The following is a 17,756-nucleotide window of genomic DNA, read 5'->3' as shown; positions in this document are numbered from 1 at the left end:
GAGCGAGGACACGTTGACTTGCTGCCGAAAAACGAGGAGAAATGGGAGGCGGCGGTGGATCCGAGACGGAGGCTGGTGGTTTGGATCGGGAGGGATCCCGAGAAAGAGTGTGGCGGTGGCGCGAGGGACAAGGCTCCTAGATTTTAGGGTTAGGTTGAATCGGTAGGTGGTGGTCTTATATAAAACAAGTAGATTTGTGATAGGGGCATCTGATCCCTTCGATTTTAATCGGATAAACCCGGATAAAAGGTTAGGGAGGCCAAATAAGAAAACGGAGACGTTTTGTAGACGTTTGGGGATGATCCGGATCCAACGGTGACGACTGTCCGGGTCGGGTCTGGGACAACTCTCGAACGCGCGCGAGGGACCGATGCACTGTGCAAGGAGGGGGTGTCAGGCCTGGGGGTTGGTAGCGGGCTGTGCAGAAGGCTTTGGGCTGAGAGAAGAGAAGAGAAGAGAGAGACCCGGCGACTGTTTCCGGAGACCGAAAACGCCCGACGTGTGCCCGGCTATAATGCCGTTATAGTTTAACGGTTGGGCTACCAAACGAACTCCGAATGCGATGAAACTTGACAGGCGGTCTATCTACACTATAATAAGACCGCGCGCCAACTTTCAACCCATTCTGAGAACATTTTCCGGCCACTTATAAAATAATATTTCGGACATGCCGCGGGCGCGTGCAAGTGTGTCTGGGCTCAAAACGGACAAAGGACGGAACGAGGGGACCAGGACGGATGCAAGTTTAGAAAACATGATGATGCAATGCGGATGATGACATGGCAAGATGCAACACGCAAGCAAATGACAAGGCAACAACAGCGAATAACTGGAAGACACCTGGCACATCGGTCTCGGGGCGTTACAATTACTCCTACAATGATGATTATCCATGTTTGTGTGTTTACAATGAAAACACATGTAATCATCTAGATGGCAGAGTTTAAAATGAAGGATTTGGGTGAACCAAAATACCGCTTGTTACTACAACTTAAGCACCTTCATTCATACATTATGGTATACTATGTTGTCTATATCCAAAATATATTGGAGACCATTGTGGACAAATCTTATCCATCCATAACTCTCATGGTAGTTCATTTTCTAGACATAGAGAAAGACCTATTTAGACCAAGAGATGATGGAAATGAGATATTGGGACTCAACATTCCATAATACCATCGGATCCACCAAACACAATTGGTTGGTACTCAAGAATATCTTTCGATATCTCCAAGGCATCAAACATCTTGTCCTGATTTTTCAGTTTCACAGAAACGTGAACACCAATATCATTGGATACATCGATCAGATCCTCACTATGTCAGATCGTAGACAAGCTTAGTGTTCCTACTAGGTGTGGTAGCCCCCTCATGAAGAGTCTTCGAAACAGACCTCATGGCTACATCCATCAACCATTATCTCAACGATAATGTTTCTTGTGTTGTCCGGATGCAAACAAGTTACATAATAAGCAATATCACTATATTGCATATCTTGCAAGTCAAATCATGCGATTGATTTGTTCATCGGGTATCTACCAACTTCTATGTTCCAGAAATGTGTTCATAGAATTGGTAGGTGACAGCTTCGAATTTTGCAAGAATCAAGGGGAGTATCTTCCTGAATTGTTCATGTTCAATGCATCATATTATACTCTTTTTCCCTTCATGAGTTTACTTTACAGGTTCTCGTGAAGGTTTTTAATGAGGTAATATCAACATGAGATCATATGTCATACTTTCAGTTTTCCCCACCGGGGTTTTTAGGAAAGTATATACGACATATTTATTGTCCTCTAAAACTCTATGGGTTTTCTCGTATTGAATTAAAAGAGACAATAACCATTATATGTTGCATCATTTTCTCCTTATTTTCCTCGCTGGGTTTGAAGAAGTTTTAGCAACATACCAAACATCTATCTCCTCACATTTTTCCCACAGGGTTTTTCAAGGAGACTTACTTAAGTTGATGATGATGAACATTCTCAAAGACAAACCAACTCGGAGGAGTTTTTATGAAGACGATAAAACTACATAGACAAGTGTAGATTAGGGGGAGTGTTAAGACTTAATTAACACAAGTTAATTAAGGATTAAATCTCCACTTATCCTGACCGTCATATAAATAGACGCGACTTTTGTAAGCGTCGTGTCCCTCCGGATTCGTCTCTTCGGAGACTATAAATATGTAACTTGTCATCATCAATAGACAGTTTTCAATACTATCAATTGTCTCTCGTTTTCTTTCAACAATCTCTACACTGTTTTTTTCGTTGAGTGCTCTGCACTTAAACAATTGCATTATCCAAATACTATGTTTGAACTATAGTATTTATCTTCATTTGTGCAGGATACATTTTTTGGTGGATTTTATTTAACTACATTTTTGTGGAGGATACATTTAATCATAATTTTGCACCATATGTGGAAGCCATTTTTTACATCATATTGAAAGCCTGTTTGATTCCCTTCTTGCTCTGCACAGAAAATCCAACAGATGCATCACATCTCCCATGTTTTACCAATACCATACCAAGGTACATTCATGAGCCAACATCACAAGTTCCCAGCAAATGTACCACCAAATCAGCAAATGTACCGCCTAATTAAGCAGCAAGCCAACAAAACACACGACTCCCATGAACTTGTCAATGGGCCGATTCAACAATAGAACATCACGTCCTTGACGTTATCCCTGATCCTGGGGAGGCGACGGTATGTCCCAGGAGGACCAGCAGCTCCTGCGCCGGTGGCAGCTGACTCCCGGGTGCCACCGCTGACGATCGAGGCGCTGTCCGAGCCCTCCGATGGCTCGTCGTAATACCGTGCGCGGAACGCAGCCAGGTGAGCGTAGTAGGCAGGAGGAACTGTGAAGAAAGGACTCGAGCATTAGTACCACAGAAGATAATTGCATACCGCAGTTCTCTTTTTTACAAGAAAAATGTGAGATGAACTTGGAGAAGAAACTCACCAACAGAGACAGAGCGAGTACATCGAGCGTATCTGCATTTACAGGCAAAGATACCACATCGGAGTTAGTCTAGCTAGCAAAATAGGAGTCAAGATGGTAGATTAACCTGAATCAGAAAAAAAGAAGTGAAAGAGGGAGATGTGTCGAGCTTACGTGTAGCACAGGTTGTTGGTGAGCAGCTGCAGCCCATCGGCAGTGAAACGGTTTTCATCGAAGAGGACATGGTAGTGAGTTGGTCTGCTTGTGCCCTGAAAAAAACATGCAAAATGCTCACAGTCAGTCAATGCAACACAAAGTGTATGTCCCAACCGGCAGTGAAAGGAATGGGTGCCACCGTACCTGAATCCCGGCATGGCTACACAGGTAGAAATCAAACTCGGTGGGATGGCATATGTTGGTGTCGACCACGGTTCCTGGAAGCATCATCAAGAGAATGGGGACAATCGAACACAATGGCAAACGCAGATGCTATTAAACGCATGTGTTAATGTGTGTGTGAGGCACACTTACCAGGAAGGATGTTTCCACTTTTGTCGGTCTCTTTTCCGTGCACCTCAGGGAAGAGCCTTGTGTGATGCCTTTTCTGGACAACCACAAATGTCACAGGGGGCTGATAATCCTCCTGCAAAGATGCACAAGCCTTTGGCCATAAAAAAGGAACACTGTTAATACACCAAAATAGGATTAAAGCAGAATTAGACAGGCAAAGAACATGATGAATTAAAGGCATCACCTTCCTGATGGCATCCATTTCATACATCAGAACTTGGGCGAACTGCCCTTCACTCACACCGTCCCTACATAGAAAACAAAACGATTCAGCAAAAGGCGCCGCTGACAATGAACAATAACATCATAATTGGAGGTTGGAAGCACTTACCTGTAGAATATGATCCTGCTGGGTTTATGTTTGGTCTTCTGAAAGAATGACACTAGCAACTCCCTGCAGAAAATGTTGCGGATTTAGAACCCACCGCCATCCACTACTCTGAATTAACACAAAGGACTTACCGCATCATTCCACTGTGTACAGGGGTGCCCTTCTCAGGGTCTATGCCTGTGCAATAGAGATCTTGAATAATCTCCTGCCTGGGCGGTTGGGCAGAAACCACAGCTTTGTACTTTGTGATTTCAGGCCAGTCCATGGAGGCCACCACCTGCAGGCACTCATCAAAAGCATGCCAACTGCATCAGCACAATGACATCCAGATAATACAATGGAAGCTCATTTAAATTCACACACTATTAACCAAATTATCAAGTGAGCAATTGCTGTCAGAAGATGAACGGAACTCACGGCTGCAATTGACGGTGAGGAATCATCCCCTGCCGCCGGATGTGTTACATCAGCACCAAAAAAGATCGTCGGTTGATCGGTGACTAACGGTATTTGACGTGTAAGAGCTTGCTGAAGAGCTGTATTTCTCCCTCCGGCCTAATAATTAAGAAAACACAATATAACTCTCCATTGAACACCTAAGCACAACAGAAAAAGGTGACTGCCAACAAACCCACCTTGACATTGACTTTAAGTGCAACATTTTCAAAATACTGCTTGTTTGCTCTTTCGACCTTGTCTGGCTTGAGACATTGAGATACTATACCAAGGTCAGTCTCGCACACCTTCTTAACTTTCCCTGCAGAGTTGCACAGATATATGGGTACCATGAGACAAGGTAACAGCAAGAGATAAAGGGCGATACTAAAGATGTGCGTGCCATAACTTAGGAAATGTGCATCACCTAAACTAGGTAAAAAAAAGAATGTGCATACCATAACATCGTTTCACAAAAAAACTGCATACCGTAATGGCCAGTAACATCCGGAAGAATCACAATAAGCAACTGGAGGTCACGGGCACTCTGGTGAGCATCCTTCAAAGCACCTTCTATGTTATTGGCAGACGCTGAGAGAATTTCTACCACTGGCATAGGATTGAAAACCTAAAGATTGAAAATAAATTGAGTGTGACGTGAATGATGATATGGGCGACTTGTATGTACAAATATGCGCTGAACATACCATCCCGATGGCGTTGCACATTTTGACTAAGTCGCCACAAAACCTTTTGACTCCATCAATGTGCAAACGTGAAAAGTTCAAGCAAGTCCATCTCTGAACATTCCCTCCATTTATCATTTTCTAAAATACAAACAGAAATCATACATCAGAAAGAGGGACATGTTTAAAAAAACATAAACTAGATTACCTAGGGAGAACTGGTTAACTTTCATGGATAGAAGGAATAAGCCCCCAAATTGTGTAGCTCACACTTCCAACCAAGTTTCTATTTAAATTCTCTAGACTGAAAAAAAAATACATAATCCAAGAATTTTCTGTTTGTGCGTCCATGTTATACTAAAAGACTACGACCACAATTCACAGTTGTGACAAGATTGTTATAGTCTTGTGGCATTATTAAAAATGAGCAGGTAACAGAATTTTTTTGTTCCAAGTCAGAAATGAATCACCTTGCCAATCATGTTCCACTGGCCAACACTTGGTGCACAAGCTTTGTCCTTTCCAGATTCATGATATTTGAGCTAAAACAGCATAAACAGTTGAAATTAACTAACAAAAACAGGGGGTAAAATATCAAAATGAGAACTAAATAGAATAGACACCATGGGGGGAGGTAGCACGCGAGCCTGCACATTGACCATTTTATCCGTAACATCAATTCCAAACTCCTGCGCCAGCTTATCAGCTGAATAGTTGTTGTGCTCCACCATCTATAGAATACATATTCATTAAAAAATGCTAATGAGGCAAATATAACGAACATGATCACATGGAAAAAAATGATGTAATAAGCACTTTCAAGTAATTTCAATCAATTAGTTTGGTTGTGTTAAAACCTACTGTCTGGACAAATACCTTAAGTATGCTGTTCTCCCTATCACGGGGGCGTTCGCACGTAGCTCTCAGTATGCCAGTCACTTGTTTCTCGTTAAGCTTCCTGGTGAACCTCTGCCCTTCAATAATTTTGCATACCTACAATCATATTATATATCATTAGCAGACTTCCACATTTGGTGTTATGCACAAAATAAGAAAAAATTACCTCCATTGGCAAATATATAGGGCGAGAATCATTTCCAGACTGCAGACAAGGCCAAGAAGTGAACCTCAATCTATACTTGTATCGGCCCCAAAAGTATTGCACAACAGTCATTTGGTTGCCTTCATCCAGAGGAAAGCTAAAACAACAAACACCAGTAAATCATTTGGCACTAGAAGGGAAGGAGGGAAGGAGAGGAGATGGAAGAAGAGGAGGAACAATGTACTTGAGCTGAATCAGCGGAACAGAAGTAATCCCAGTTATCTTGTAGGCACTCCTTTTGCCCTCTTGATGAGTGGTTTCAACACGAATCCCGCGCAATGCTGTCCTAAGCTGGAAAGAACGAAACAATTCGGCTAGTAGTGATAAACATTTGTGTATGATACGTTCTTGGTTGATAAATGCAGTACCTTCAGACGGTCCCTGTCAGAAAGGGGGCGATTTGGGTCGGGATTCCTCAGATTCAGACACTCCTGAACAAATTGCATCACCGATATAGGTTTGTAAAATGGCGTTGATGATATATCTGCACAACAAGTACAACAAGGGTTCATAAAAGTGATAACCCTGTGGAAAAGAACGTCTCAAATGAATCTGTGTTCACCTTAAAACTACACTGTAATAACATCAAATTTGTTCAGCAGTTGACTTGTGTTTAAATCACACACACATGCATACACTTTTCCTAATTGAACTCATGTGCTGCAAGTTTTCTCTCCCTGAACCTCACCACAAGCTATATATGCTTCTGTTCAGTAGTCGACTTGTGTTTAAATCACTCCCCTTAGTCTTTGCAAATTTGGATAACCCAGGTAAACAAGTGACATAATACAGACAGACATGGGTTGGGTAGTAGCTTTATGCAGAACTAAACACAATAAATGTGATATCCACTTGGGTAAGAGCTCGTGCTATACCAAAAATATAATTGCAGTGTGGCCTACGTGATTTTGTAACCATGAATTAAGAGAGGGGTTTTGAACTAATATGCACCTATATTCAGTGAGAGGCCCATCTGAGTGGGGCGCAAGCTTTGGTAATATCCTCTCCAGCACTCCAGCCCATCACCGATGTCACGTTGGCCAAATATTGTGGAGTAGAAGGATCGAGAAACGGTGACATAGCTGTAGAACAACAAGATCCATATATATATGGTGATCACATTAAACAAAGTCAGCAGTAAAAACATAACAGAGAAGAGACGTTAACAATGATATCATACTTCAGAGAAGGTGACTCTCTCAACACAACGTCGAGCGCTTGTATTGTGTCCTGTGGAGAATCACGTTGCTTCCCACTGAGGAACTGCTGCAGGTGGTACAAGTTTGCCCGCGCGGCGAACCGAATCGTGACCTTGTACTCACTTTTTTTTTCAAATGTAGAAAATAAAAAAAAGGCAGAGCAGAAAAGTGTGAATTAGCAGCTGCACTTGAGATACAAGTAGGCCTAGAACGCACACGAGACAGGAAAGTTAAGACATGCTTACGTTTCTCTTGGTGGTTTCCCCAGCTTGATGGAGAAATCCATCGCCTGGAATGGCAGCTCGCCTGCAGTGTACAGGCTCTTGCTGCCATCGTATGCGACCAGTAGGCCACTGAGAGACGACACGCGGTGCTTGCTTGTCAGCTCCGTCATTAGAACCCTGTTGATCCGTCTTGTCTTGGGCTCAGGAGTAATTGCAACCTGACAGTGAGATCATCCGATTGAATGAAAATAGGCAGATTAATTAGCATCATGTGAAAGAGAAGCTTGTAGTAGCATTCTATAATGTTATAGACACTAACATTAGCTAGCCTTGGTCAAAACAAAGGGAATAATCAAGACTGGACCCCACACGGCACAAGGCAAAGTCTGCAGCTATTACGCCTATGAACCAACAAGCTAGGGGCCAAGGCCTTTTTGCCTAAATCAGCAAGGGCAGACAAGCGCGTTATCTCGTCTGCGCCTCAGTTTTTCAGAAAGAAACCAGCTGTGGTGACAGCAAGGGCAGACAAGCCATTCGGGACGACGTCCTCCTCCAGAAACCAGAATGGAGCAAGCACACCACATGTGCTGCAGAACTTTTGCTAGAAATGGCAGCGTGTAAAAAGTAAAAACCTCAGAGGAAAAGAGAAACCAACGGAAACCGGGCGGAAAAAAGGGCCTCTGGAAACCAATTGGAAGCTGCGACTAAATGTACATCGCACTGTTGCAAAGCTAGCACGCCAAGGCCTAGCATCCGGCCGGCCTTCAAAAGATGTTACGCGGCCCCAAAGCACAAATGCCTAACAGCACAAAGCAAATGTGTGTAACCCATAAAGAAAAAACTAAAGAAAATAATCTCCGGCTGAACATATCGAGAAACCACGCATACGCACTAGATCTGCGCGTCTTCGATGCAAAATAAATTTGACCACGTAGTCATCATATCCTAGCCCCTGACATCGTGTTTATCAGCAATGAAACTTATCTATGGAAACAACCATCAAGCAAAAGATCGATACGAGATCTTTCCAAATTAACCGAAAAGACGCGAGACTAAAAATCCAGGGCTCGCGCATAATCACGTATGGAAGTCGCAATTGCAACCAGGGCCAGATCGCATCAAAACAAATGTAACAGAACCACTAGCCAGCATGCAATCTATGGTAGAGGAAGAACTTCTGGACGAAGAGAGGTAGGGTTGCTCACATCGTAGTGGCAGATGTACTTGTCCGCGAAGCCGACGAGGAAGTGGTTCGCTCGCACGATCATCTTCCGCCCCTCCGTACCGAAACCCGGACGACCCGGTGGGGCCACCGACTTGCTCGACACCGGGGTGGCTGCCGGTGGCGCAGGCGCAGGCGCCTGGGATTCCGGTTGAGATCCGCCCGCGGCCGCGGGCTGAGCAGGGGGACGAAGAGCCGGGGCTCCCGCCGCGGCGGGTGCGGAGGAACGAGGAGCCGGGGGCGCCTCCACGGTCAGCCTGCCCACGTCCCTCGCGAGAGCGTCAGCAGGCGCCATCGTAGCCGAAGACGGAGGGGCGCGCGAAGAACTCGTAGAGGCCGTCGCGGGAACCGCAGGCGCGGCCGGACGCGGCGCGGCGGGGCGGAAGCCAGCCGGTCCGCCGGGACCTCGGCCTCTAGCGTCGACGCGCGCGGGTGGCGCTTGCTGATTGTACTCGCCCGCTCCTGGAGTTGGAGCACCAGGGCCGCGGCCTCCGCCATCGCCGCGACCGTAATCTCCTCCTCCAGCCTCGCCACGGCCGCCGGATCCGCGCCCTCGGCCGTCTCCCCGTCCACCGGGGCGGCGCCCTGCGCCGTCGCCTCGCCCGCCTCGTCCACCACCGTACCCGACCCCCCTCGACGCCATGGGAGAGGGTTTTCTGGGGAGAGAAGGAGATGGCGATGTGAAAACTAAGCGTGTGCGCGGAGCGGGAGGGTCGGGCCACGTTTTAACAGGGAGGGTGTGCAGACGAGGGGGCGGGGGGAACGTGCCCCTACTGACCGTTTCCCTAGCGACACTCGCTGAAACGTGGGCCGGCTGTGCTTCCTGTCCCACAGGTCAGTGGAATGGCAAGAGTTTTCCCGTATACGTAGCTCTGCCGATTTTTCGGCAGGAGAAACATCCCGTAAGTTGAACCATTGGCCACCGCCATTTTTTATTCCTACCTTCTATCACACATGGCTGTTTAGGCTAATCATACCGGGGAGTAACTTAGACTAGTGTCATGCATATGACACTAGTCTTTGTTACTATTTTCATAGTGCAAAGTAATATAAAAGTAGTATCATAAATGATTGCATTTATTACATTATAGACTCATTTTACTTTGGGTTGCGCTATGTTATAGTAACATATTATGTTACTCCAAACACCTCTCTCCTCATTAACTCTATACCATATAAGCAAATTTGTCTCGAAATGTGTTATGTTACTTGCTAAGTTACTCCCACTAGGACTAGCCTTATAGGAGTACTCCAGTAAACGTCGCCAAAGTTAAAAGAAAAATGCACCGGGCGACCGATCACTACGATCTCAAATCATCCATTTTGACAGCCAATTGCTATGGACGGCTAGAAACCCTAACCTTTTTGCCTCTGCATCACTCATCCCTCTACTGCACAGCCCCCCCCCCCCCCCCCCCCCCCGCCCCACCCAATTAGTTTTGTGCTCCTATCCTCTTTCGCCTCTTTTCCCAAGCTGTGGTGCTAGGACCACTGACATAACCAACCACGATTGGTATGTCAGTGAGGTCAGCACTGACGTTTGGTGTGGCTGTGAGGTCAGCACTGACGTTTGGTGTGCTTGTGAGGTCAGCACTGACGTTTGGTGTGCCTGTGAGGTCAGCATTGGTGTGATAGGTCAATACGCGCCGATGATATGTAAACAGTTGGTCTATGCCAGTTCATCATATGCTGTTAGAATACACATAAGAAAAAACATCATTGATGCCATCTCCTCAGTGGTGTATAATGATTGGTTCATATCAACTCGTTATTTGTTTTGGGAAGGCATGCAATAAGAAATAACATTGATGCCAACCTGTGAGTGGTAAGGTATAAAAAGCATCCCATTAGAGAACACCATTACATGCACAGCTCAGCGACTTACACCACATATACATTGTTCTAATGAAACTTATAGCAAAGAAATAACACTAAGTACCACCAACTTGTGTATTTACTAGGCTTATTAGACAAAACTTAGGAATGCCACTAAGTGGGTGTTTAGTTGGAGAATAACAATGCAGGAATAATCATAACGGGGTCACACTAACACTCTAATGGAATAAGGAAAATCATAAACATGTTTGGTTCAACTCTAAATGGACGGTATCAATTACATTGCATCGTAGGATTTGTGCCAGATTGTGGGGTAGGCTAAATGAAAACACGCTGGACATATAATCTCGAAATGGGACGATGAAGCCACCAGTGGCAGAGCGTAGTGGGGACAATTCCGGGCCTTGGCCCCCCCTTGGTAGAGGAAATTTTGCCAAATATGCTTATTTTTTTGCTAATCGCTCTACTAATCCTCCGGCGTCTCTGATCATCCTAACTTTTTCTATGTCATACACTCATTTGGCCCCACCTAGTATTCGGTTCACGCTCCACCACTAGAATCCACCACCGAAATTGAGATCGGTAAATTCACAAAGAAAATTGAAGGACACAAGAACACATATCATAGCTGCCCTGACTATCTTCGTTCAACCATCATATATTTTTGTTTCTTTACGGCTTGGAGAAAGAATGCGAGGACAATGGCGGCGGTGTAGAGATTCATAGAAGGGATTGGCAGACGACGTGTGTGGGTCACATGGAGCCACAGTCCCAAGGAAGATAACAGAGGTTGTCACTCCCACTCGTGCCATTGCAAAGTGAATCTAGGACAACAATCAAGAAAGCAACAAGCTCGAGGCTATGGGCAAGAGGACCAGTGTGGTGTGACTATCAGAATACAATAGGGCAGGCGGAATGGATTGTGAATTGTGGTCAAACTTGTTTTAGATGTTATATTTTTATGGGTGAATCCAACCAAACAGATTTATGGGTACCTAGTTGTGGTGTAATCCGATAATAGGAAAAATATTGCCAAACAAACATGTCCTATGTACAGACAAGAACATTAGTAATACTTTGCTCTGGGTTTTTGATATTTGATTGCTACTTGGAGTAAAGCCAACTTGTAAACATAGAGTAAGTCATTAACATACATCAAGTACACACGTATCGGGAGAACCAACCTATGGTTGGATGGTTAGAAGGGTGGTTGTATCCCCATCCCACAAGGAATCAAAACCCATGCTTGACTCATGCATGTCTTATAAAGGTGAAAAATTGTTTTTGTGAGGGTTATGTTTCCGTCGATAACGAGTCGCCTGTGGTGACTTCATCAACCACAAGACCCATCGGCTTAGTCTCTCGGAGGTGCTCATGGAGGTAAAGTGTGTGTTCAAGCGTTCGTAGGCGTGTAAGTGTATGTGTGTGTGCATGTGAGCATTTGCATCTGTATTGTGCTTCACAAAAAAATATGACCAAGTTATGATTTAGGATGAAAATAAAAGAGGAGCAAGCCTTCACATCAATATTATCAAGTACACCCTGACAATTGGAACATATTCGAATAGCAAAATATTGGAGATTCATATACAATTGTAACAAACTCTTAAAATGGATAATTACAAAACAATAGATGAAACTATAAAACATGGTTGATGACAGGGCAAAAAGGAGAAGTACAATGTTGATTAGTATAGCATGTCATATATACACAAGGAATTTTCACATGTAAAATAAATGAATCAGATGTGTATATAGCAAAGCATTTAGACGCAAAAGAAATATAGAAAAAAGAAGAGCTTAAGCCAGAAACATGGTGTTCTTCCAATAGAGTAAACATAGTAGATAATAATAATCTCACCAAAATAGTGTTTATGGAAGATGAAAAGTTCAAAATAATACTGGAAATAACAACTTATCTAAGCATTAAAATATCACAAACCCCATTGTACAACTAAACTATCTAACCATGAAAGGTTCCAAACATGGCTAACAAGCCACCATGATCGAAGTTAAAAAAAGAGCCACCATGATATGAATTCTCAAAGAAATATACACAACACATCATATCAAAGATCAGGACATGCTTATGGACATGTACTGTTAAAACATGCAAACAGGTAAAGCTACCTTGATGGACATGTCTTGCCCGTCATCAGTGCCAATCACCTCGACCAAGTCATCCTCTACATCAAAACCTAGCCATCGCCCTTACCTCATTTCCTAAGAAGTTACAAAGATAAACCGTCAAACTACAAAAGTTAGTGGAAATTTCTATTTCTACATTGCATCATGGTGTAATTCGTTTGGGAAATTCTTAGTTTTCGGTGACCAAACGCGAATACAAATAGAAATAGATTTAAGATACCCAACATCACTTTGCAATGATTAGAAATAAAATGCTATAGGTACAAAAAATATTTAGTGTCCACATATAACATGCATGGTATTGTGTTTCTAAAGACAGCATAGAAATCATCACCAACGGGTTCCATTGTTTAGTCCATGTGCGATGTGATTTGCTCTATCCGCACAACATCTATGCTCTGTCTACATAGCATCAACATATATACTTAAAAAGACAGCATTGCATAATCAAATTAAGCATACAATTACACAAGTGACTACGCACATAACATTTCCACACACCAAAGTAAGCAATTACATGCATACTAAACTAGGAGAAACGAGGATCTAATCATTTACTTCTTGTTGTGAAGACGCTTGCCATTACTCTGCTTCCGACCAGATCCCTAGCCATTTTGGGGAAGGAGGCACTTCCTCATGTCAACGATCCTCCTGTACATCTCGTAGCTCGTGCGCGTCTCCTTGGCCGCGTACACGACGTGAGCTTTGTCGAGTTTCTCCATCCAGGCCGAGTGCTAGGCACAGTTGTCCTTGTTGCAGGAATCCTTCATGTCTTTGTAGTAGGGATCGATTATGGCCTCGACGAGGTGAACCAGTGAGTCCTTCTCATGCTCGTTGCTGCCCCAGATCTTGTATTGGCCCTGCATGTTGACAAGATTCTAGCAGGCGATGCCTGAATTCTTGAGCACCTTTACATCGTTGGTGATCTCCACCATAGCGAACATGTAGTGGGGGTTGTTGACAAACCTGGCGAAATGCTCGCAAGTCCTTGTGGCAAGGTAGTAGTGGTAGACAAGGACATGATTACGCACGCACATCTGGGCATGGCGACCTTCGGACGAGACCCGGCACGAGCGCGGGTGTACTCGAGGTCGAACCCGACCACCTTATACTTCTCCTCAGCAAGCAACAACTCCATGATGTGGATGGAGTGCTCCACACAGACCGGATTATTGGTGTACACCACCGAGAGCTCCGTGAACCTTCTGTAGGTGTCCACCATGGCATGCATGGTGAACTGTTGCTCGTCATTGATACGTCTCCAACGTATCTATAATTTATGAAGTATTCATGCTATTATATTATCAACCTTGGATGTTTTATATGCATTTATATTCTATTTTATATGATTTTTGGGACTAACCTATTAACCTAGTGCCTAGTGCCAGTTTCTGTTTTTTTCCTTGTTTTTGAGTTTTACAGAAAAGGAATATCAAACGGAGTCCAATTGATGTGCCAATTTTTGATGATTTTTTATGGACCAAAAGAAGACCCTGGAGTAAAAGAGTTGGGCCAGGAGAGTCCCGGGGCGTCCACAAGGGTGGGGGTGCGCCCCCCAGGCGTGTGGTCCTGCCTCGTGGACGCCTCCGGCACCTCCTTGACGTGAGACCGACGCCAAAAATTCCTATAAATACAGAAACCTCGGAAAATTAACCTAGATCGGGAGTTCCGCCGCCAGAAGCCTCCATAGCCACCGAAAACCAATCTAGGCCCTCTCTGACACCCTGCCGGAGGGGGCCATCATCACCGGAGGCATGGAGGAGGATCCCGGAGGGGCCATCATCACCATGAAGGCCAAGGACCAAAGGGAGAACATCTCCCCATCTAGGGGGAGGCCATGGAGGAGGAAGCACAAGAGGGAGAACCTCTCCTCCTGTAACACCCCGGGTGTGATTTACCCAATATGTACTCCAACTCTTGCCGTTTCCGGCCTTAAGTTATTTTATTTTCTCGGGTTTGGGTTTTTGTCTCCGTGTGTTGTTATCGTTGTCATGCATATCATATCATGTCATCATGTGCATTGCATTTACATACGTGTTCATCTCATGCATTTGAGCATTTTCCCCGTTGTCCGTTTTGCACTCCGGCGCTTCGTTCTCCTCCTGTGGTCAATTCTACCTTTCTTTCGAGTGTGGAGATTAAATATTTTCAGATTGGACCGAGACTTGCCAAGCGGCCTTGGCTTACTACCGGCAGACTGCCTGTCAAGTTTCGTACCATTTGGACTTCGTTTGATACTCCAACGGTTAACCGAGGGACCGAAAAGGCCTCGTGTGTGTTGCAGCCCAACACCCATCCAAGTTGGCCCAAAACCCACCAAAACTCTCTCCATCATCTAGAGCGTTCGATCACGATCGCGTGGCCGAAAACCGCACCTCATTTGGACTCTCCTAGCTCCCTCTATGCCTATATATAGACCCCTTCCCCGAAATCCGGATCTCTCCCCCGTCCAAACCCTAAAAACGCCCCGCCGCCACCGGACATGTCCGCCTCCGCGCCGGACACTGCCCCACGCCAATAGACGGGCGCCACGTGGCGGTTCCTATCCCCGCCGCCGCCGAGGCCCGCCGGCCCGAAGCCGACCCTCCCCGCGTTCCGTCCGGGCCAGAGCCTCCACCCGCGCGCGCCGCCCTCCTTCCCCGACGCCGCTGCCCCGTCCGCCGCCTCCCCGCTCCGGCGTCGCCGCGCCATTGCCGGTCGGAGTGAGCTCTGCCGGCCGGACCTCCTCACCGCCGCCTCACCTCGCCTCCGCCGCCCCAGCGCCGCCGCGCGCTGCCCGACGCCGCCCCGTCGTCCGAGCCCGCCACCGCCGCCTCCTCGCCGCCCCTCGTCGCCGGCAAGCGCCGCCCCGGCCATCCTCGGCGACCGTGCCAGCTACAGTACCGGCCCGATCCGATCTGGATCTGAGATCCAAAACTCGGTTGACTTTCTCCCGAAACCCTAGTTCAAATGCCCTTTTTCATTGCATCATAACTCCTCATCCGTAGCTCCGTTTTAGGCATATAGCATATCAAAATGTTCGTCTCAGAGAGCACATCATTTCATCTCATTGCATCATTTTCGTTTGAGTTCATCTTGATGCCCGAAATGCTATTAGAAGAATGCTATTTGAGATAATTGTCAGATCTGCTGCTCCATTTAGCTATTTGTCATGTTTGCCATGATTAATGTGTGCATGATATGCCCTGGTGCTCTACATATGTTTTGTTAAGGGTTTTGCCATCTTTCCAGAGGTGCAACCCATGTATTTTTGTGATGTGTGTGGTGACTAGCACAAGCTTGCAAAGTGACGCATTTGTTAATGCTGATTTCAGGGACTTAGCATTTCCACTAAGTCCTTGAGCTGGTCATCTCATATGGCCATATGTTCTTGTTGTTTCCTAGTGATCCGTGCCTCTTTTGAGGATGATCAGTAAGGATATTTTGTTAATCTTGTAGTGCTCTATCCATCCATGTCTTTGTTTGCAATTATGGAGCACCCTAGCTCGAGTCAATCGAGCTCTACTTTTGTCATTTCGTGAATCTGGGCAGATTGTCTACTTGTTAGCGATTTTGCCGATGATGTTGTAGTTGATCCGTGCATGCTATGCTATTGTTCTTGCCATTTCTAGCTTGTATTTTCTGTATTATTGACGGGTGCATGCTTAGATTGTCATGACTTGCTCTGTAGTGAGTGCATCGAGCTCGTAAACATGCCTACTTGATATCTGTTTTCAGCTTGCTCCAGTTTTCACTAAGTCTATGATCTGATTATGTTTTTGCCATGTTCACATACTTGCAAATGTATTTTCTGATCCCTTTTGGCTCAAGGTCACTAAGGGACTTTTGTTAAGCTCTTTGAGTATCTCCATGCCAAGATTTACTTTGCCATGTTCAGATCCTCTAGCATGTAGTTTTGTCGCTCCAAAGAGTGCTATCTGATCTGAAATTCCAGACAAGTGTTAATTTCACTAAGTCTGAAATCTATTTGTCAAATGCATTTTTGCCATGCTTGTTTGAACCTGTTAATGGATGAATTGGCCGTAGCTCAGTGCTAGACTTTTGTTAACCATCATGAATGGTTTCCTGCCATGTATTTTTATGCCATGTTTGGGTGCTGTAGCATGTTCATCTTGTTGCATTTAGATGGCTACGTGCTGCAAATCGCAAAACGTGGTCATATTTGAATTGCTTACCATTTCCAAACCGTAACTCCGATTCCGGCGTTCTTTATATCGTTTTCAAGCGATTTCATCTCATCTTTCCAGTGGCACACTTGGAATTCCGAGTTGAGGCCAGGTTCATGCATTCCTTGTCAAATCTTGCATATGCATCCCGCATCGCATCCCGCATAACATATCTTCTTTGCATCATATTGTTTGAGCCTTGCACGTGGTTGATTGTGTCCTTGTTGCTTGTTTGTCTTGTTTGGGTAGAGCCGGGAGACGAGTTCGCTAACGAGGAGTCCGTTGAGTTTGCTTTCGAGGATCCAGTCAACTCTGAAAACTTTGCAGGCAAGATGATCATACCCTCGAAATCACTACTATCTTTGCTTTGCTAGATGCTCGCTCTTTTGCTATGCCAATGCTATGATGCCTACCACTTGATTTCAAGGCTCCCAAATTGCCATGTCAAACCTCTAACCCACCATGTCCTAGCAAACCGTTGATTGGCTATGTTACCGCTTTGCTCAACCCCTCTTATAGCGTTGCTAGTTGCAGGTGAAGATTGGAGACCATTCCTTGTTGGAACATTATTTACTTGTTGGGATATCATTATATTGCCATGTTATCTTAATGCATCTATATACTTGGTAAAGGGTGGAAGGCTCGGCCTCTCGCCTAGTGTTTTGTTCCACTCTTACCGCCCTAGTTTCCGTCATATCGGTGTTATGTTCCCGGAGTTTGCGTTCCTTACGCGGTTGGGTTATAATGGGAACCCCTTGACTGTCCACCTTGAATAAAACTCCTCCAGTAATGCCCAACCATGGTTTTACCATTTGCCACCTAGCCTTTTCCCTTGGGTTTCGCGGACTCAAGGGTCATCTTAATTTAAACCCCCGGGCCAGTGCT

At 45.2% G+C, this 17,756-nt stretch overlaps 1 protein-coding gene across 1 annotated transcript; it reads right to left on the bottom strand.

Annotated features, from left to right (window-relative positions):
- Positions 1 to 2,500: 2,500 nt before the first annotated feature.
- On the bottom strand, positions 2,501 to 9,429 carry LOC123187951 (protein argonaute 14). Its single transcript, XM_044599958.1, has 22 exons — positions 8,705 to 9,429; positions 7,521 to 7,717; positions 7,257 to 7,397; positions 7,028 to 7,158; positions 6,445 to 6,560; positions 6,261 to 6,367; positions 6,038 to 6,173; positions 5,851 to 5,967; positions 5,598 to 5,705; positions 5,445 to 5,516; positions 4,996 to 5,115; positions 4,778 to 4,916; positions 4,489 to 4,610; positions 4,271 to 4,408; positions 3,985 to 4,130; positions 3,854 to 3,916; positions 3,707 to 3,770; positions 3,484 to 3,613; positions 3,313 to 3,386; positions 3,127 to 3,221; positions 2,974 to 3,005; positions 2,501 to 2,869 (listed from the first exon to the last, which is right to left on the bottom strand). Exons 1-22 carry the CDS (start codon positions 9,362 to 9,364, stop codon positions 2,664 to 2,666), a joined length of 3,114 nt encoding a protein of 1,037 aa, XP_044455893.1. The 5' UTR covers positions 9,365 to 9,429; the 3' UTR covers positions 2,501 to 2,663.
- Positions 9,430 to 17,756: the final 8,327 nt, after the last annotated feature.

Source organism: Triticum aestivum, chromosome 2A, assembly GCF_018294505.1.
Source record: "Triticum aestivum cultivar Chinese Spring chromosome 2A, IWGSC CS RefSeq v2.1, whole genome shotgun sequence".
NCBI lineage: Eukaryota > Viridiplantae > Streptophyta > Magnoliopsida > Poales > Poaceae > Triticum > Triticum aestivum.
This window is presented reverse-complemented; position numbering and strand designations above follow the sequence as displayed.

What these genes read in the sequence shown, in the direction of transcription:
- LOC123187951 (XM_044599958.1), bottom strand. Translation starts at nt 9,364, where the DNA reads ATGGCGTCGAGGGGGGTCGGGTACGGTGGTGGACGAGGCGGGCGAGGC. An exon ending in AGTGGAACATGATTGGCAAG is followed by an intron (nt 5,116 to 5,444) that starts GTGATTCATTTC and finishes TTTGTATTTTAG; the next exon opens with AAAATGATAAATGGAGGGAA. An exon ending in GTAGCCATGCCGGGATTCAG is followed by an intron (nt 3,222 to 3,312) that starts GTACGGTGGCAC and finishes TGTTTTTTTCAG; the next exon opens with GGCACAAGCAGACCAACTCA.